The 20920-nt window shown below is 42.8% G+C and overlaps 1 protein-coding gene across 6 annotated transcripts in view; it reads left to right on the top strand.

Annotated features, from left to right (window-relative positions):
• CELSR1 (cadherin EGF LAG seven-pass G-type receptor 1) overlaps positions 1–20920 on the top strand; it is a 179480-nt gene that overhangs the window by 136326 nt on the left and 22234 nt on the right. For 4 of the 6 annotated variants that reach the window (XM_076328940.1, XM_076328959.1, XM_076328967.1 and 1 more), the window contains exons 9-24: positions 394–560; positions 1020–1205; positions 1531–1644; positions 1963–2137; positions 2891–3032; positions 5048–5168; positions 6418–6601; positions 7433–7534; positions 9352–9446; positions 9768–9977; positions 12671–12854; positions 15128–15271; positions 16405–16606; positions 16939–17106; positions 19519–19645; positions 20286–20486. In XM_076328940.1, the coding sequence (XP_076185055.1) occupies positions 394–560; positions 1020–1205; positions 1531–1644; positions 1963–2137; positions 2891–3032; positions 5048–5168; positions 6418–6601; positions 7433–7534; positions 9352–9446; positions 9768–9977; positions 12671–12854; positions 15128–15271; positions 16405–16606; positions 16939–17106; positions 19519–19645; positions 20286–20486 (2522 nt within the window). The remainder of the gene's footprint in view (positions 1–393; positions 561–1019; positions 1206–1530; positions 1645–1962; positions 2138–2890; positions 3033–5047; positions 5169–6417; positions 6602–7432; positions 7535–9351; positions 9447–9767; positions 9978–12670; positions 12855–15127; positions 15272–16404; positions 16607–16938; positions 17107–19518; positions 19646–20285; positions 20487–20920) is intronic. The other 2 variants (XM_076328944.1, XM_076328976.1) reach the window with 1 other exon arrangement.

Here is a 20920-nt window from a genome sequence, read left to right as displayed (position 1 = left end):
GTTGAAAACATCTGCAGCAAGTGTTGCCCTCATACTTCCTGCTCTGTCCACCCACTCATCAGCAGAACTGTACCAGTAGAGATCCTAAGCTCACCTTTCTAGGAACATCTCTCACCTGTGTAATGCCGTAGCAGTGTGGAAGTGCTGCCTTTGAGTGCAGGCACTGAGATAAGGTGCCTACCCCACAACAAGGGTACGTTGTGATTTTACAGTATTATCAGCTGCTTCATAGTAACTCCCCTAGACTGGCTTTTACTCCATAGTAGATCAAAAATAGCTCAGTGGAAGAGGGACTAGCTGTCTTGCGCCATCACCGCAACATAGCATCATTTCTCCTCTTAACCTCTGTCTTGAAGGATGCCAACTGTTTCTCTCTTGTCTTTTGATTTACAGCAATGCCTTCTCCTCAGCGTTTCAGTGGTGAAAGCATTATCATTTGGAGTGACCTTGACATTACCATCTCTGTGCCGTGGTACATTGGGCTAATGTTCAGAACCCGGAAAGTCAATGGCATGTTAATGCAAGCCAATGCTGGGGCTGCATCCAAGATCAACATTCAGGTAAAAATGTGGCTGCCTTTGGTTAGAAAAGAATTAAGAAATTCTCCCCCACCAGTGGATATGGCCACATGAACTACATAGCTTCGTCCACCCAGCTAAATGCATGTCAATAAACACAAATGTTTTCTGCAGCCTTTTACAAAGATCAAAAGATCAATGATCAAATGTTCATTGTAAAATTCAGATTTGCTGAATTTGAAACAGAGGTAGTAGCGTGCATTAATGTAGATGCAAAAATTGTGTCTCTTGATTGTTTTGGGGTTTTTTTGTCAGTAGGGTAAGTTAGAATCTGAGTGTCCAAAGTTATACGAGGAGTTATTGCAAGTGTTCCCTTCTTTACCGTTTGGGCTTTTTTCCTTTTCGTGTTGTCTTAGGAAACGTTATCATCTTGCCCTCTGCCCCCTTCTGCATCAAATACAAATATGTAGCAAAAAATAGACATTTTTTTTTTTTCAACAGATACTAAACAACTACGTGCAGTTTGAAGTGTACAGTGGCCTGAGCCAGGTTGCTAATTTGAAGATGAGCCAGTTGCGAGTCAGTGATGGGGAATGGCATCATTTATTAATAGAGCTGAAGAGTGCTAAAGATGGTAAAGACATCAAGTACCTTGCTGTCATGTCCTTGGACTACGGGATGTACCAGGTAAGGCAGCATCATAACTTTGCCACTAAGCACTACAGAAATGTTTTTATGAGAAAGTAGGATAAAGCATTGTGGAAAAATACTTATGCTGTGAGCCATGTTCTGCAGTGATTTGTGCCTAATAATATTATATTAATTTAAGCCTAATGATATCTTATGAACAAGTCTGTAAAAAGCCACATTCAGATGTCTAGCTCCTCACTGCTTTGATATTTTTTCTGTAATCTACTGTCAGCTACTGCTTGACTCCATCACTACAGAAGGTAGGCTGGCTGTGTCCCAGAGGATGATAGTGCTTCTTATTGACTGCCCTTTTCCTCAACAGAGCACTGTGCAGATTGGAAATCAACTACCTGGACTGAAAATGAAAAGCATCATTGTGGGAGGTGTCTCTGGAGACCAAGTCTCTGTTCAGCAGGGATTTTATGGCTGTATGCAGGTATGAAATAAAAAGTGTAGCAACAAACTTTGAACTTCTAAGAAAATAGCCATGTGAAAATGTGGGGTTTTCTTTTTCATCCATCCCTGAACATTTCTGTTTCCTCCATCAAAATGTCTAAGAATCAAAATAGTAAGGTCCACCCACTTTCCCAGGTAACAAATCTGGTCTCACAGGGAATAGCATTTGAAAAAAAATCTGGGTTTGGTTCATCAGGTGATGTTTCTTTAAAATGTAGCCTCATGGATTAATGGAAGTAGTGAAACACATAGCACTGTATTCTGAATGAAGACTCTAATTTAAAAATAATGTCACCAGGGAGTAAGAATGGGAGAGACATCTACAAATATAGCTACACTCAACATGAAACAGGCTATCAAGATCAACGTGAAGGAAGGTTGCGAAGTGGATAACCCCTGTGATTCCAACCCGTGTCCCCAGCACAGCTACTGCAGTGACGACTGGGACAGCTACTCCTGCATCTGTGACCCAGGTAACCCAGTGACCATCCCATGTGCTCATCCAGGAGCTGGATCACATCTTCATGCGCTCGTCAGAAGAAGAGCAGTGGCGGCAGCAGCAGCAGCATGCTTGCGAAGTGCTGAGCATGCTTGCAAAGTGCTCATCTTCTGATTCTTCCTCTTCCAGTCAGTATTGTCTTTCTCAGTCTTACTGTAGCACCCTTGAAACTGCAGTCATGGATGAAGGATCATTTGTTCTAGGCAACGTACCAGCCAAACAGAAAGATGGTCTCTGGTCCAAAGGGCTCTTTCTGTGCACCTCCCCTTTTCTTTTTGTCTGTTTTCTTTTTCTTTCTTTCTTTTTCTTTCCCAGCCTTTTCTGCTGTTGGATTTCCGTCTCACACCCTGCATCCTAATCGAGATACTTTGAATGTTTTCTCTGTTTTGGTGCATGTAGCCAGCACATGCTGTCAGCACCCAGCACAGTCACCTCACATACACGCAGGGAGAGAATACAAAACTATTTGTAACACATGCCCTGAATATAAAACTGGAAACCAAAGGCACAAGGGTGCCTCAAGCATGTTAACAGACTGTTGAAAAGAACAGCCCACTATCTTTTTTGCTGAGAGGGAAAAGACTACCTTCTTTCTGACAGTATCTCAGGGGGAATCTACTGATTATTGAAGATATGTTATTAGTGTATAAGCTTAAAATGGTCTTTTGGAGACATGCAAATCATAAATTACAATGGTTGCTGTAATTTTATTACCTTGTCTCCCCAGGGTACTTTGGAAGAGACTGTGTTGATGTATGTAACTTGAACCCATGTGAGCATGTCTCCACATGCGTGCACAAACCTAGCTCATCCCATGGCTACACCTGCGAATGTGGACAAAGCTACTATGGACAGTACTGCGAGAGCAAGTAAGAGAATGATTTTTGTTCTTGGTTTCTTGTTCCTTCCAGGTACCTCTTCTCCTAAGGCAGCAGTCCTCCCCCTTCCTTCTCTGCTTCAGTTAGCTTTTCTGTTACAATTCGAGTGTTCATAGTAAATGGTATTTGCAGGCTCCCTGCCCTTTGGCACTCCTGAGCTCTCTTCCCAGAGACTAGGCAAACTTCCATTTACTCAGGGGCCACTTTTCTTCAGCAGCAGCTCAGGGGCTAGACCAATTGTGCTGTGTTACACAGCACTGCATCTGACCTGTAGCTTGTGGTGGGCTCGGCCTGACATTGCTCTGCATCTCTGCTTTAGCTTCCCCAGCACACACACACAGAGCGATGCACTCAGTTAGGTGGCCTGTGGCCAAATAAAATGGCTTTGCAGTTTGGGTCTAGTCCCTGGGCTGGCAAAAAGCCCTCTCTTCTGGACAGTCTGGGAGGCCTATGTCCTGTTGCTGTGTAGGGGAAACGTGCTGATTCCCTTGTCACCAGCTTCCTGGTCTCAGATGAGCGTTCAGCAACTGACCTCCTCTTATCCCAGAGATGGCACTTTGATTTACTGTAATATGGGCCATTCATGATGTGCAAATGAAGTGCATTTGTCTGCCCATTTAGGAAAGGCTCATGTGATGTTTCCTTCCCTTTGAAAACCGCAAGCTTCTTCCTCCGCCTTTTGTTGTGTGGGCTTGCAAATGTTGTCCATGCTGTTGCCAGATTCATCTTTCATTCCTCTGGATTAGTGACGCAGAGACGTTGTCCCTTGTCGTTATCTGCTGACATCATGTCAAGTGCAGCATTGTGGGTTTTCATATTATAAAGCATAGAAGTACAAACCTGGCAACTACTGTAAACAAAATTCGGAGTGGTCTTTGAAACAGACGGCAAACAGCTTTTCTTTCCTAAAATGAGCAGCAGGGAGGGGATTCCTTGTGCATTATGCTGATCACAGACTCAGCAGTGTCATCCTTCAGGCTATTGCTTGACAAAGAATTCCAGCTAGCAGAGATCCTGGTCGCTGCCCCGGCCCCTTCCCAGAGCTCTGCTTGCCAGGACTGGTGTTGGGGCATCTGCAGGACAACCTGCTCAGAAGCTCACCCAGAAGAAGCAGAACCAGCGAAAACGAGGATTATCCTTCAGCAGGGGGGGCTTTTGGCTTGCTGCACAGCCTCCGACGAGCTGTGCTACTCCACTCATAGTCTGAATCATAGTCTTTGATTCATAGTCTGGGTCAAAGCTGCCACCCTTCCCTCTTCCATGTCCCCAACCACATGTGTTCTCCTTCTCCCCTGTGGCAGACCAGGGCTTTTCAGACCCTGTGGTGAGCTGGCTGAGAAAGCCAGGTTGGCCTTAAGTAGTGACTTTCCTTTATAGGGTGAGCTTGCAGCCAGCTTTGCACCTGAGTTGGTGTCCCTGCAGGTTGGACAAGCACTGCTGCCCGCAGCAGGGCTGGGACAGGAACCTGTGGGGATGGGGGGTGGGATATAAAGTGTTGGGGAGCTGTACCCCAAGGCTGTTTATGGTGGTAGGTAAACCAGGGCACAAGCTTAGCACTGCCTGCAGTTGCCCAAGCTGTTGAAGTGCTAGCACAGCCCGACACAGGCTGTCCAGCCTGCCCCAGCCAGTGCTTTCCCCAGCATGGGGATGGGGCTGGTGGGACCGGGACTGTTTCCACTAGGCAGCGTGGACCCCATTGCCCTCTCCCAGAGGAAAGAGCACTTTATTTGCTTGTACAGATGTATACTCCTTACATAGAGGAGCTGGTCTTGAAAACATTTATAGAAGCATTCCCTCTAGGGTTTCGTAGCACTGATAATCTTTATTTTCTTTTATTACAGTGTATATATATTTATATATGTATTGATTGTTGGCTGCTGCAGTGAGATACATTACACTCTATAAGCTGATAGAGTTGAGTGCAGATTTGGCCCAAAGCTCTTTTTTCCCCACCTTTTAAGAGGAAACTTAAGAGAACTTTCTTTCAGTTTTATTTTCTTTTGTAGGATCGACCTGCCTTGTCCCAGAGGCTGGTGGGGAAATCCCATCTGTGGCCCATGTAATTGTGAGACTAGTAAAGGGTTTGACTCTGATTGCAATAAGACCAATGGAGAATGCCACTGCAAGGTAAGCAAAAGAAACCAGTCTTAAGTCAAAATTTATTTAGTTTAAAAAGTAACTATACCACTAATAACTACAACAAGTGAGTATCTGAGACACAGTTCACACAGTTGTGCTTTGTATCATATATATATATATGTGCACAGTGTAGTTAATCTTTACCTAAAACATTTTGCTGGCACCGCCCTTCACAAAATCATACTGTGCAGCTCTTACCTTATTTGCGTTTGGAAAGCAAAACTGAGAGGATGAAAGCCTGGCTCTGATCTCTCTGAAGTGCAGCCTGGTTTATCAGGGGAGATCAGTCCTGGGCGCAGAGGAGTGCCGGTGGTGTTTTGTGTATCACAAGTGAGTAATAGCCATGAAACAGCTTTGGCCAGCTGGGTGAAGCTCTCCCCTGTTCAATGACCAGCAACAGGCTTAGCAGCTGGAGAGAAGTGAATAATAGGAGAGGCTAAATGCTTTCCTCAGTGACGGCTCTGTCAGTTTAAGAGGAATTTGCTGTGGACAGGCAGGGACAGAGCAGGGATGCGGGAGGGGAGGCACCTCCCTCCTGAAGGTCCTACAAAGGACTTCTCACAATAGGTTTTACAATAGGCTTGAATGACCTCAGAGGAGCTATGCCTGTGGAGACCGGCAGCAGCGAATCTGGCCCCGTACTCCTTTCCGAAATGCCAGCAGGACACACAGCAACTGTTGCGTTAAATCGAGTCAGTGGGGTGCCAGCACCATGCTCTTGTGTAATCGCGTAATGCCTCAGATCAAAAGCATTTACAGATGCGATTTGAATACGTGATCATTGGTTGCTCTCCACCCTATACATGAAACATAAATGGACGGTGCAAGAAGATTCCTTACTGGCTTGATCATGCCATACAAGAGTGTAATTCCAAAGCAGAGAAAACTGCAAATCCTCCAAGAATACATTTGCTGGGCACTGGCAGCAAGTACACGAGGAGTAACATGGGCCCTCCGCCCCCACTGCAAATGGTGGTCCAAACCCCAGGTCTCTGCGGCACAGAGCCGCCCAGCCATACCCCCAGCACTCAGCTCTACCTCTCCACATTGCCAGGGCTAACACAGCACACTTCCCATAGGTATTAAGTTTTCTGTTAATAGTAATGTCATTATTATCCCACGCTTTGCAAAATTAGCCCTTTTGTGATGCACATGCTGTTAGAGCGGGATTTCAGAAACACAAGCAATTTGGAATATAAGTCAAATACCTCGTGTCTGTCATTTTGGTTTTTTGTAGGCAAATTACTACAGGCCCCAGAGCAGTGACACCTGCTACCCCTGCGATTGCTTCCCGTCTGGCTCCCACACACGTGCCTGCGACATGGAGACGGGACAGTGTCCTTGCAAACCTGGTGTCATAGGGCGGCAGTGCAACCGCTGCGACAACCCGTTTGCTGAAGTTACCATGAAGGGCTGTGAAGGTACCTCCTGTCCAGCAAGTGCTGCTGATCAGCTGGGCTGTAGTTGCAGGATCAGAGCTGCTAGCAGCGGGGAGGTGGGGGGTGCACAGCAGTAGGCATGCAGCTCTGTCCTGGGGTGCACATGAGCCCAAAAGGGTGGCTCCAGCAGGGGCAATGCGAGCTGCAGCAGCCTAAACATGCACCCCTCCTCCTAAGTCTGCGCCAATATGACTCATGGGGGCTGGGGGAAAAGAAAAAAGCTCATATTTCTTTAATTTTCATCAAATGGAAATATAACAAGCTTAGGGGGGAGAGCAAAACACTAATGGCAATTTTACTTGAAACCTGAGTTCATCTTCCAGTGCAGCATTGTATTGCTGTGCTGCAGCTGAAGAGGCAGGCGAGAGCCCTCGCGCCTTCTGCCCACAGAGGCTGTGCCGCGCGCCTAGTGCCCTCTGCCTTTCTTCCCTGTCTTGCCCGTCCTGCCTTTCCTCTCGCCCACCCACCCTCCTCCTGTGATCAGCACAAAGCTGCTGCAGCAGCCGTCTCGCCACAGTGTGTGGGTGAAATGAAGGGGAAACGTTTTCCCACAATAAAGGAGCAGGCAGAGCTAGGCAGAGCCAAAATCCAGAGCCCCATAATCATCCTGAGCTCTCCTCTGCCTGTACCTGTCTGCCCGCACTGCTGGATAAGGAGCAGCTGATGGGTTACAGCTTGGAAGGCACTGCAGAGGGCAGGTATCCTGGCGGGGCTTGGGAATTATAGGAAGGTCCTTTAGGCAGGTTGAAATATCTCTTCGTTGTGATTTTTATCTTGTCAGAAAAATTACATCATTTCTTTTTCTGTTTTCAGTAATTTATAATGGCTGTCCCAAAGCTTTCGAGGCTGGTATTTGGTGGCCACAGACCAAGTTTGGCCAGCCAGCTGCTGTGCCATGTCCAAAGGGATCAGTGGGTAAGTTCCCTGGGTAAAACATTAACTATTTTATCTACATGCCTGTTTGAGGGGGGAAAAAAGAGCGAAAAAATGTGAACACAGGGAATGGCGTTAATTCACTGGGTCTAGAGATTACAGCATAGCTCATGCATATCACAAGCAGAAGAGTTTAGCTAGCTGAAACTCAAGAACTGTTAACATACATTTGGAGCAGTAGCAAAAAATAAATACAAAAGTGCAGCAGATAAACACATACAAAGAACAGAAATTCTGTATCTGTATTTTCAAAAAAGCACAGTCCAATTTCCTGTTTTCTGTTTATCAAGCAATTCTTACACATGTAACTTTTAGTTTCTAGCAGCTCGTACATGTTCTCTAGTGATACAGCTCCTTTGGGCAAAGATAAAATGATGAAAATCATTTATGTGATGATTGCTTTACTAGTGTTGCAGGCTAATAAAGCTAAGAGTTACAACAGAACTCATGTTTTTCCACCCAACATCTTTTCTCTCACCCATAATTCAGACAGCTGAAAAACACATTTTATGAAGCACGTGAGCTGTGGTGTTTTGTACAGCAAGCAAATGACAATCTGCTTTTTCACACAAGTCCCTGAAAACTTTTATCAGATTTTTGAAAATGGAGTTCACAATCTTTTCTGAAGACTGTTCCATGGGAAATGAAACCTCTGTCTCACTTCTGGGCCTGGTAACTCTCTGCTGCGAGCACTCCTCAGGCTCAATGAGTTATAACTGGTTATGTGACTTCCCCAAATATTACTGGGGGGAGGTCACTGCCTGTAGGTGTGCAGAAGATTTGTGGTCAACCAAGCTCCTGTTCTGAGGTCTTTAGGAGATAGAATTGATTTTTTATTTTTAAGTGAAGAATATTTACATTATTAAACAGTATAAAGTTGAATTAAAATAAGTTTTCTGCATTGTTCCTCTGGTTGACCCCTAGCAAATAGGCTAACAGGCAAGGGTACTTATAGGAATTGCACGTTTTAAGTGAATTTTACAGAACATTCAAAAAAAGTAAGCTTTAGAATAATGAATATTCAGACTAAGAACCTGAGGCTTAATTGTATTCACCTAATCATGGAAGAGAAATAATATAATTAGATATTGTTCAATTAATTATAGTTCTTATTTAGATATTAGTAATTAAATAGCTTAGACACATGCAATATGTTATGTGCAAGTTAACTAGCAAAATGTAAATTTTGAATTTGATAACTTGCAATTCACTGTGAAGGATTCACAGCCAAGAATCACATTTTAAAATGATTTGACAAATAGTACAAAATAATAGGCTAAATTCAACAGTAAGCTGCTCACAGACCATTCACAAGTGGCAAAAGGCAATTATACGTGTTGGCTGAAGTGTTTACCGCATGCAGCGTGCGAAGGTGCTAGCATGTTTTGACATGAAGACAGCATTTATCCGGGAGGTCTTTCTATATAGGCTATTGCACAGAAATCTGAGCAGGGATATGTTTTCAGAAATATTTAGGAAGTGCACAGTCTTTCTCATATTTGGTATAAATAAATTGCTGAATTCATTTGAGAACGTTAGGGCAGAGAGGCTGAGAGCAGTTGGGCAGATCTTGAAGCTTGCCTAACTTTTCTCTAAAGCCTGAGGAAAACAATTCATGAAGTTTAGTAGTCTCTAACTTTTCTCAGACAGGAATCCCAGTTTGGAAAGTGAAATACTTGTGTAGCCCTAAGAAACTTGAAAATGTAGGAAATCCAAAAGTCTAGGATATTTGAAATCTATGAAGATTTACCCAGCACAATTCAGAACATTATTTACCATTAACGCTTTGTTTCCTTCAGGAAACGCGGTTCGCCATTGTAACATTGAGAAGGGGTGGCTGCCTCCTGAGCTTTTCAACTGCACCACCAGCACTTTTGTGGATCTAAAAATCATGGTAAGCTGTGTTTTCTCGGTTTTGCCTTTATTTTGTAAATGATCATCAATTCAGACCCCAGTTTGTTATCCCTGCACTCCATCTTTTGACTGAGTCCTTGAACCCCCTCGTTTCACATCAGGACCCTTGTGCTTTTCTCTCTCTCAGTTACATTTTCCACTGAGTTGTTCTGTCAACCCTTTCTCAAGACAAACGCCATTTTGATCAAACAACTCCTTTGTGCCAAAAATCCCTAAATGATGATTGTCTTTTTAACTAGAATGAAAAAAAAAAAAAAAGATACATCGTTGGGTTTTTTCTTCCTTCTTGTCTCTGATTCAGAACGAGAAGTTACACCACAATGACACCAAGTTGGATGGAGACAAAACCATACGGATCACGAGAATGCTGCAGAATGCCACCAAATACACACGCAGCTTGTATGGCAATGATGTGAGGACAGCTTACCAGATGATGATCCGGGTCCTCCAGTATGAGAGCCAGCAGCAAGGGTTTGACTTGGCAGCCACGAGGGATGTAGAATTCAATGAAGTAAGAGAGATACTATATACTGTGCAGAGCCTTTACAGTTCCCCTTAAAAGTTCTATGGCAATGGATAATTAAATTTGTCTTTGACCAAGGTGGAGCAAATATCATGTAATTGCTTAATCTGTTTCACAAATGAGTCAGTCTTCTCAATTTAGAATGGAAAGTTGGTTATGCATGTGTGTATGCACACATATGTGTGTGTAATACAAATATCGTAGAAAGTGCTGTTATAATAAATATCATCATAGTAACAACCCAAAAGCAAAAATCCCCAAATGAAAAAATAATCAAGTTGATGTGTTATTCCCGGATAAAATAGCTTTGTGTACCATACTCAATTTTGTTGGAAAACCTGCCTAATGTGATTATTTTCATTTAAATGTGTAGTGAACTAACTCTGAGCCAGTTACTGACTCTGAAGGTTTCTTATAATTCAGTTTGGAAACACTTGAGTCATGTTTATTAAAGAGTTGGTATATTGAAAGACACTCCATACCGTATTGATACTTTAAGTGATGCAGGCACATCCAAAAATGCGTGCCAGAGGGTTTCTGCTAGTCAGAGCATTCATGAAAGACCCAGTTATTACCAAAGACCTGACCAGGTCTAGAAAACAAGCTGTAGCACACTCCCTGTCGGGGGGAGACACATAGTTGTGGTGGAAGAATGTGAGATGTAGAGGAAGTTGGGAGTTTTCTGTGGTCTGAAAACATGAAGGTTGGATGACCCATGTCAGGCTCATAGAGCTCTCCTTGTTCCCGTGTGTGCTGTGGGGTACTGCTGTCCACGCTTGCCAATACTATTTCCAAGATCCCAACCATGGCACAGCACAGAGTCCAAGGTAAAACATCCTGCTGGACCTGTGCTAGCAGAGCCCAGAGCTCGGGCACCAGCGTAGGGATGCTGGAACGACCCTCCATGGACCAAGACTGGCCTCTGTGCTGGCCAAAGGTGGTCTGGCTCCCTTTGAAGGTGTGCTACACCCAGCTCACTGCTCACAGCACTCCAGGAGGACCAGCCGGGTCAGGCAGACTTTGGGGTGAACTTGGAGACCCTGTGCAAGGCCAAGCTGCACCAGGAGAGGACATCCCCGGGGAGGTGGGAGCTGGAGGAAATGAGACTGAGAAAATTCCTCAGCGTCTTGGGCTGTACAGTCAACAGAGAGTGGAGAACTTCTGAAACATTGAATGTTTTAGATGCATGAGTTTTTAAGAGATTCAGTTTTTCCTTTCCTAAGAAGACACTGTGCTGACAAACTTGCAGGTTGTGGAGTGAATGAATTCCCCCATTCAGATCTTGAGAAGGAACTTCGTTTTTAGCATGTTTTGTTAAGTAAAAATAAGAGCAATAATCAAAAAAAGTGGTTTGGAAACCTCTGCTTTTATTTATTATTCTCTGCACTTGGCACTGAAACTCATACAGATGATGTTTTCAAGAACTCCCTAAATATTTTTAGGATAGGTCAGGGATTTGAAAACTAATCAGTAAAGCTCATGAGAAAAAGGAGGTAACATCCTAGACTGAGGGAGCACAAGGGGAGAAGGAATTTTTTTTTTAATAGTCTCAGGTAGAAGCCTGAAAAATAGATAATAAAAAACCATAAATAACATTCATAAACTCTGAGGAGGCCTGGTACCAAGTACAGCATGTGTCTCCTGCGTTCCTGGGGAACCATGTAGTGCTGCTCACCCTAGATACAGGTAGTCATACTGGCAGCCTCTTTTATCTCAGATACACACCTGCTACCTCAGACAACACTTAGAGAATATAGCATCTTCCCCATCTGCTTCTAAATGAAGTGTTACGTGTATCCAAATATTTGCCTTGGCTATTTTGGAGCTTGAGGTGATTAATTCCTACCATCATTTGTGCAAATTTTACCTTAGTCAGGAATTAGGTTTTGACACAACAATGTAGTTCATATGTACACCAAGAAAAACTTCTTAGCACCTTTCCCATTTAAGCCATTTAACACTCTCTTTGGGGTCTTCTTCCATTCAGCCTGAGGGTCCCTTTGGATATTCTTGTAAGAAAGGGCAGAATGGGCAGGTCCTCAGCTAGAACTTCTGTTTTAACACCATTTGTAAGCAACATAAAAATGGGGGGAGAACAACATAATTTAAGTTTTCTTATGTATCTTCAAGTTTGTATAAGCAAGCTAATATTTGCTCTTGTCGTTCTTCATCATGTAAGTTGTCCTAGTTATCCAGGAATCAACAAAGTAAAAAAAAAAATAGAAAGCGATATTGCTATCTACAGCTTTCTTTTGATTTTTAACATATCACATTATTCTGATTTTTCTGGGGGAGTTTTTCAGTGTACCTACCAAACACTCTGCTTTTCTTGTCTCTCATCTCTCCAAGACAAAGAAAATATGGTTAGGTTTTCCTTCTGCATTTTCTTGCTAGGTTTCCCGTCTTAAAGGGGGAAGAAAGTAGGCAGTTCTCTTATAGCTTCCAATTTTGGCTTACTTTGCTCATAAAAAGTTTGGAGGGATTTGCTTTATGCAACAAAAAAACCTCAGGGTGAGTTACTGGTGTGCATATTTTCATAAGGCTGCTGTAGAACATGCCTGCATTAAAATATTTCATTATACACTCACCTGAGGCAGTAATGCCAATCATTTTCAATATTCCTCACTTGAAACCCAGCACTTTGTTTGCCTCGTAATTTAGGCTTGTACTTTGTTTCTCAGAATATTATCAAAGTGGGTAGTGCTCTGCTGGACCCCAGCAACAAGGAGCACTGGGAGCAAATTCAGCGAACGGAGGGTGGCACCGCTCACCTACTCAGGCACTACGAGGAATATTTCAACAATGTGGCCCAGAACATGAAGAAAACCTACATGAGACCTTTTGTCATTGTTACCACTAACATGAGTGAGTATCAGTGTTGAAAACTGCCATTTTGTATTACAGCTTTAAAAATGTGCTAGATAGAGGTGCTAGCTATTTGTTTGATAGTATCCACTGAGAAACAACAAACTTGGATTTTCTAACCTAATCAGTGCATTCATTTCAAGTCAATTGAGCCTTGATCCATATCTCTCAGTTGCCACGGGGGCCTCCTGGGAGATGTCCGATCTGTTTTCCTTCTGGGCCGTGCCACTGCTCCGAGTGGCATTTCATTGCAGCCACAGTAGTGTACAGATGATAGGATGGACAAAGTTTATAAGTAAAGGTAATGCCTTTTGAGACCACCTAGTATAGCTGACATAAGTAGATCATGTTTTTGAAAGAATCGCACCACCACCACCTGAAGAATTACTGCAGTACAAGAAAAAGACCCTACTATCAATTGTATACCTCTGATTTTCACAGGCTTTCCTACCCTGGAACCTATCCAGAAAATCATCTTCCATAGAAATTGCTATGCTGAAAGGTATTTTCTCAGAATCACCCATCCAAGTCTTCAAACACCCTCCCAGCTTTGCAAAACCCATCACCAGAGAAAAATCCTCAGGGTCCAAAATATCCAGAATGGGTCTAAACTGAGAAAACAGTTTAAAAAAAAAACAGGAAAAAAAAAAGGAAAAGGAAAAAAAAAAGGAAACATCAGACGTACCCAGATACTTTCCCCACCTACCACAGTAAATGCCTCCTCTAACAAGCAAATAGCAGTTCCTGCACTTGCAGGACTGGGATGTACTTCACAGATGTCCCCGCGGTACACGTGCAAGTGAAGCACAGCAACCACAGCCTGGTCGGCCTCTTTACCCGTTTTCTCCCCTGCCCTCTCTATTTCATTTTCTCCCCAGGTACCAACAGTCTGAGCTGATCGGGTGTTGGTGATTGTCCTGCTCTGAGCAGGAGGTGAGACTGAGTTGGGTGACCTTCAGAGGTCCCTCCCAAGCAGCATTGCTATCTGGTTTTTATGTCAGACCTGAAGAAGGGCTTATGTGCCCAAAAGCTTGTCTTATTTTCCCAACTACACCCATTGGTATAAGAAGTGAATTTACGTTTGCCTACAAACCTTGTCCTGAGAGTGCTTCATGCCCACAGTCACAGGGGCATAAAAAGCAAAGGCATGAGACAGTCAAGCTACAAAGTTTATAAAGTCCTGCATCAACTCCAGGGGGGACGGGTTATTGTTGAACTAAGCCAAACTGAAACACTTTGATTTCTGTTTAATAAACCAAAACCAAAATATTTCCTTTTGATTCAGGACTATCAGAATCAAAATATTTTTATCTTCACACTCAGAAGAAAGTATGCTCAGCATTTTAACCCGACTGAACTGAGATGAAAACAAAAACCAGAATTTCTTGCAGGTTGTAAATCGTGGTTTTTTTCGACCAGCTCTTCCTGAGTAAAAAGGCATGAGCTTGGGAGGGATGAGGCAACTCTGCCCTGAAAGGGGTCTGTTTTCTTTTGAACAGTTTTTCCAGGTGAACATGGTGTTAATGGAGTTTCCTAATGGCTCATCTGGGAGTTATTTAGAGACCAGGAAAGCAATGGGAATTTGCAGATCTTAACTTGGATATTTCTTCATATAGAAACTTGCAGTGGATCACAGCTTTCAGTGTAGGGTTACCCCTGGGACTTCCAGCTTCTCATTTTTATTAGAGCATCTAAATTGGCACTCAATGACTTCTCTTAAATGGGAAAGTTCAAGCCAACTCAGCTACTTTTAAATATTTTGGCAGTTAGACAACAGGCAGAGCTGATGAGGTGAGCTAGAGAGGAACTGCTAGTGTAGAGGAAGGAGAACTGGCGGACTAAGGAGTAGTCCCAGGTAAAATCCAGGTTATTTTCTTCACTTAGCTGACTTTGCAATTTAACAGATGCAGGGGAAATATATTTCTGAAGCAGCAGATTTAGCCTTCCCTACAAGAAGCAAGTCTGAAATTGGAACATGCCATTTCTATATATCGAGTGTTTGTGGTAGTGTTTTCCTATTCTTGTGAATTCCTTTCCACTGCCTATGCAAAATAAATTTGTAATTTGATAAACATAACATAATGTTGAAACGTAAGCTTTTAGTTGTCACTTAAAGTATTGAGAGAAATTAGACTGACTTTATATTTGGGGGGTTAAATTTCTTCTCTGCATTGTGCAGATATTTTAACCTTTCAATCGTGTTTCATTTTGTCGCAATATTGTATTTGAAAGCATTGAAGTTAATTTTATGGGAAACTTTTTTTCCCCCCCAGTTATTGCTGTTGACATCTTTGACAAGTCTAATTTCACGGGAGCTAGAATACCACGATTTCATGAGATTAAAGAAGATTATCCAAAAGATCTGGAGTCATCTGTTGTCTTCCCTGATACTTTGTTCAGACCTTCAGACAGGAAAGGTAAAACCCTTCTGCTGCCATTCAGAGGGCAATTTTGACTAGCTCCCAAAGAGCGAGATTAATCCTCGCGAAGCGGAGTGGTACTAGGGTGAGAGCGGGGCAACCGTCTACACAAGCGAACATTATTTAGGGATGGAGCAGCTGTGCATACTTCTGAGGCATTTTGCCTGCCGGCAGCGACTGGAAGCATGGGGGGCTGCATAACTGGCTGTACCTGTCTGTCAGGTCTCACTCATGGCCCCTCGAACTGCCCTGTCAATGCGGGAGAAATGCTCTGCCTCCGTTCCCACCGGGATGGGATGGGATGGGACGGCTGCCTGGAGCCTGCAGCCCCACAGCCACCTTCCCCCAGTCCCTGCAGGGATGGAGGGAGGCGGTGTGAGAGATGGAGAATCCAAATCTGGGAGCAGAGCTGTGTTATCAGAACCTGACAGCAAATAAAAAGTCTTGAGCTGCACAGGGAGATGGGTGGTGAGGGAGAATACATGGGCAAGTACCTGCTTCCCAATGTCTCTGAAGTACCTGGAGACGGCTGAGAGGAACCACAAGTTACCTTGAGCAAGGGAAGAGAGAGAGGGTAACCCAAAGTGCAATAATTATACATGTACTGTGGCTGAATATCCTCCAAATGGGGAAACAGTAACACTTGTGAAGATAACACATAATAATGAATAAGCTAATACATCTTTTCTGTAAGGAAAAAGGGAATGTGAATTTTAAGACATACTGCCAAAATTGAAAGCTCATTATATGACAAAATTAGCAGAGAGAAATCCTGTGTGACCAATTGTTGTATTTATAACACTAGCTTTGCCATATATAAAGGTACATGCAATTTAATAGCATGCATATTGTTTTAATGTTCTCCTTAAATCATGCACAGAGTATTTATATACTTCTGGATCTTCTAGCTTAGAAATGGCTTATTTTCTAGCTAGACTAAATGGTTATTCATGGTTCTATGGTTATTTGATTAAAAATTTTATTAAAAATATCAAATATAATGTTAGTGTTGCAAGCCTAGAGTTATAACAGCAGTAACATTTCAGTATCTTTGCAAAGCAAAATCACCAGTTTAAATGATAACTACAAAGTTGTGTGGCAAGAATTTAATATTTGTGTTAATTTCATAGCAGTACCTACAATGAAGCCTTCAAATCAAAAATTATCCTCTAAGGTGAACAGTGATGCACTAAGCCCTGGGAGTGCATTTACAAAGAGAAAGAAGCGACACCCAGATGACTCAACACATTATACTGTTGCCATGGTCGTTATATACCGATCCCTGGGACATCTCCTGCCTGAAAACTATGATCCTGACCGAAGGAGCTTGAGGTAAACTTCAAACCTATTTGTGAATTGTGCAGATCCCTTCTTCCACTTGCTCTGAGTGTGCGGGGAAGGCAGAGCTGCTTTTATACTGACCAAATGTCATCTGTGCTGCAGTTGTCACCGCAGTACTGTCTCTTGTCCTCCTCTGGCACACTGTGGGAGAGTAACCACGTCAGTAGTGCCAGCAGCTTTTGGGAACACAGCTGTGTGGAAGGCTGATGGTGCGTCTACTTCATTTTCTGAGTGGAAGCTACTGGAAATCTTATTTGCAGAACCTACCAAATCAATGCTTTGCATTTTAACTTTTAGATCATTTTGCAATTTTTCTCCTGCAGATTGCCAAATCGACCTATTATTAACACACCTGTAGTGAGCACAGCCATTCACAGTGATGGGGAGCTTCCTCCCAACCTAATGGAAAAGCCCATCATAGTGGAGTACGCCATGCTGGAAACGGAGGAGAGAACAAAGCCTGTCTGTGTCTTCTGGAATCACTCCATCACGTATGTATCCTGCTTGCTTTAGGGCTGTGCGTGGCAACTGTCTCAGTAGCAGAGAAGTTCCGCCCAGGAAGATAATTCTGGAGGAAAACCCTTTTTACTCAGTTTATTCAACTGGCAACTGATTCCTGTGGAATAGAGCCGTGTAATCACTTCCCACCAACCTGAGAAAAATGAAAATAATCATCATATATCCTCAAACAAAGGACTAGCCGTGTGGTTTCTAACAAACACAGTGCCATCATGTCTTTCTGCAGGGTTCGTTTTCACCCAGCAATAATAAATCTCACAATTTCCTTCTATTTGCTCATGCTTTTTGCCCACAGATGTATATCTGTACAGGCATAGTCCAACTCCTGTGCCTGAATTCATGGCTTCTCCGAGGTCCCTAAGTCAGGAGTCCCATTGCCCCATTCAGTTCTTACATGGGCTGAATCTTCTCCTGTTATACTCCAGTGACTATGGACAGAGTACATGGCAAGCGGGCACCCACCCTTGATGCCTCAGCCAGGGCCAGTGCAAAAAATTACAAAACCAAGTCTTCACGTTGGTAAAAAGGAGGACTGAGGTTTTGCAGATAAAATTATATGAGTAGAGATTATAAATTTTTAAATCTCAATTTTTTTAATCAAAAGTCAACCCAAAGACAGTTGCACTGATAAGAAGCAACTTACCTTTCATTCCATCAACTATTGTGGATTTGCTTTCATTTGTTTTAGTGAAAAATTGGAGGGAGAGGAAATACCTTCTTTGGGACCTTATACCTCTTCCAGTTGTTAGGAAGCAATCCTAATACATAAGCAGAACATAAGCAAGGAGTATTTGACTCTCTAGGAGGGAAGTGCGAGGGAAAAGATGAAATATTTTGAAAATGGCTCATTTAGGTCTTTTGTATTCAGTAAAGTTAAGGATACAGACATATTCTTCTTGAAAATGTGAAAAATGTTAAGAAAACTCTATGCTCATTGAGTGTTTTGCTGGGTTTGTGGCATTGTGGAAACAGCACTATCCTGTTGGAGATATTTCAAGAGTGTGGATAAAACAAAAGAAAATGTGTTGAGAGGTAACTACACGCTCTGCTTGTTATGATTTCACAGTATTGTAGCTATTACATATATAATGCAATTTTCAACCATAAAACCAGGTACATAGTGAGAGGATGATATTGTCTGCCCAGGGTAAGGGGAATAGCTGTTACTCGTTTCCTAATGATCCAAAAACTCTAGTAAACCTATGGAAAAATACATTAGAAGGCAATATCCTGTGCTGGAAATAAAAGAGCAAACTAACCTAGGAAATGTTTGTCTCCTAGTCAAAAGCTTCAGGAGATTATATCGTTGAAAGGATCAAAGAGGCAACAGAAATCTGTTATGTTAGCAATAATAAACCAGTCTATGTGCCTGCATGTAAAGTAGTGTAATTGCTGCTATGTACAGATGATTCTGCCAACTATAAGGGAATGGCAAGTTCTTTTTCATAAATTTTTAAACATCGTATGGGCTTGAATAACTCATTAGCTCTAAAGTGATTCATCTATCAGCTATTTGCTGGCAACTTCAATGGCATTGTTGTCTGTGTTACGTCCTCCTACAGCCACAGTCAAAAAGCAGCTCTTAAACTGCATGTAACAAAAGAGTTTTTAAAAAGTGAGTACTTTTCAAGAGAAAGTGATATTAAAACTGTTTAACAAATATTTTATTGCTGAATGAAAAAAATCTCCTGTAATATCTAATTAAAAACTTTCAGTAGCAACAAGAGTATTTTTATTGCTCATTGACTTCAAAATAGAATAATTAATATTGATACAAAATAATTTCTGAAGTCACTGGAGTTAACCAAGGCTGAACAGGGAACAATTTTTAAGGGAGCAGTTTCTCCCCAATGTTGATACAAGAGATCTCCTGATAGAAAATATTATTTACTGTTTTTAACCTTTTCTTGTCTACTTTTTAGAGGAACACGATGATAAAATCATATTACTGCTGAAACATATTTCACATAAGAGTTTTACAAGCAGCGTCTAAATCTAGGGAAATAGAGATGATTCAAAAACGTGTGTATCTCTGTGGTTTTTGTATTTTCTTACCTTTGTCACGGCCAGTTTGAGCAATCGCTTCCCCATACTGCTTGTGTGGTCACTGACCCAAAAGCAAAGATTTTTTTTTTTTTTTTAAACTCAAACCAGATTGTTATAAAACTACAAAATTTGGCTGGCAAAGCCAGGTGTCATATAAGAAACTAATTTAACTGAAGGCTTTTTAAGTTGATGATATTCTTTCAGGCAGGTGACGGCTATAAATATTTCTGTCTTGGTACTTACAGTCCTCTTTGGTTGCGGAGCAAGAGCTGCAGTAGCGGCAGGAGGCGAGGGGAGATCAGAGGACAACTCTCAGAAATGCCTTTTTTTCCCTGCAGGATTGGTGGGACAGGTGCCTGGTCCCCCAGAGGATGTGAGCTGTTTTCCAGAAACCATAGCCATATCGCTTGCCAGTGCAACCATATAACCAGCTTTGCCGTCCTGATGGACATTTCGAAACGAGAGGTGGGTGATGCCAGACTCATGATTTTCGAGGGCTTTGGTTTTCAAGAGCTTTGATTCAGAGCTTGAGCTTGAGCTTTGAACGTGACTCAGAGCGTCGTCAGCGGATCGATCCCATGTTGCAGTGTGTCAGGAACACGTTGCCCCATGCCTGACAGCACCCGCCACTAGGTCTGCTGAAAGGAGCTTCTTACCTGGCTGGTGCACGGCATAGCCGGCAGTGCAGAACTGCGCCAGACTGTGCTGCAGAGAGCCGTGCAGAGAAGGGAGTGAGACAAGGATTACAGACACATGGTAGTTGTGGCATCACTTGCTATTAGGTCCATCTAGAATTACAACAGCAGGGACAATGACATAAACACCATAGGTTTTTCAGCATCTCGGGATAGCCTCAAAAGAGGCAGTCCAGCATCAAATTCACCAGGATTCTTGCTTAACTCTCTGCCCCCTCTGGGTACTGCCCGTACACACTCAACGTGTTGAGTGACTTTAAGAGGTGGCATCATCCGCTCCTGTTGGTCCTAAAGCAAATCTGTACATTGGCTCAGTAGTAATGAAAACATTGACTTTCCGAGTAGTAGATTTGTTTGGAGAAAAAGGAATGAAAAGCTCCCAGAGGTCCTGTCAATCTGTCTTTCTACAGAATGGGGAGGTGCTTCCCCTGAAGATCGTCACTTACACAACTGTATCCATCTCGCTGGTGGCTTTGCTGATCACCTTCATACTGCTGGTCCTGATCCGCACGCTACGTTCCAACTTGCATAGTATCCACAAAAACCTGGTGGCTGCCCTTTTCTTCTCTGAGCTCGTCTTTCTTATTGGAATCAACCAGACTGAAAACCCGGTAAGAGTTACTCTGTGCTTATTGCTAGAGTTGTTGTCAAGCTTTAAATCAGGGGGTTTATACTGCGACTTTTACCTGTTCCCGTCTGTTTCACTTTCTCTTCCTTTTTACTTATGCTTGGCCTCAACAGTCATTTGAAAAACATCAGACTTTTAATATATTCTTGTGTGGTTTATATGATTAATAGCAATGCAAGGAGATAGGACTATATCTTATTTTCAGAGAACAAATGACAGCAGCCCTGTTGAAGGCTTATCCCTGGAACTGAACCCTGAATACTGATTTCTTCCTTCCTTTCCATCAGTATGTTTTCTGTCTTGCTTTGTCTGTTCAGTAGGAGACTTTCCAGTTTCTCCTGCAGCAGATACCTCACAAGCCCAAACGACTCCTGGTGTTGACTGGTAGGTGGTCAACTATATGTTGCTGTGCAGGTG

Source organism: Aptenodytes patagonicus, chromosome 1 (genome assembly GCF_965638725.1).
Source record: "Aptenodytes patagonicus chromosome 1, bAptPat1.pri.cur, whole genome shotgun sequence".
Classification (NCBI taxonomy): domain Eukaryota; kingdom Metazoa; phylum Chordata; class Aves; order Sphenisciformes; family Spheniscidae; genus Aptenodytes; species Aptenodytes patagonicus.
Note: the sequence above shows the minus strand (reverse complement) of the source record. Positions and strands in the feature narration are given on the sequence as shown.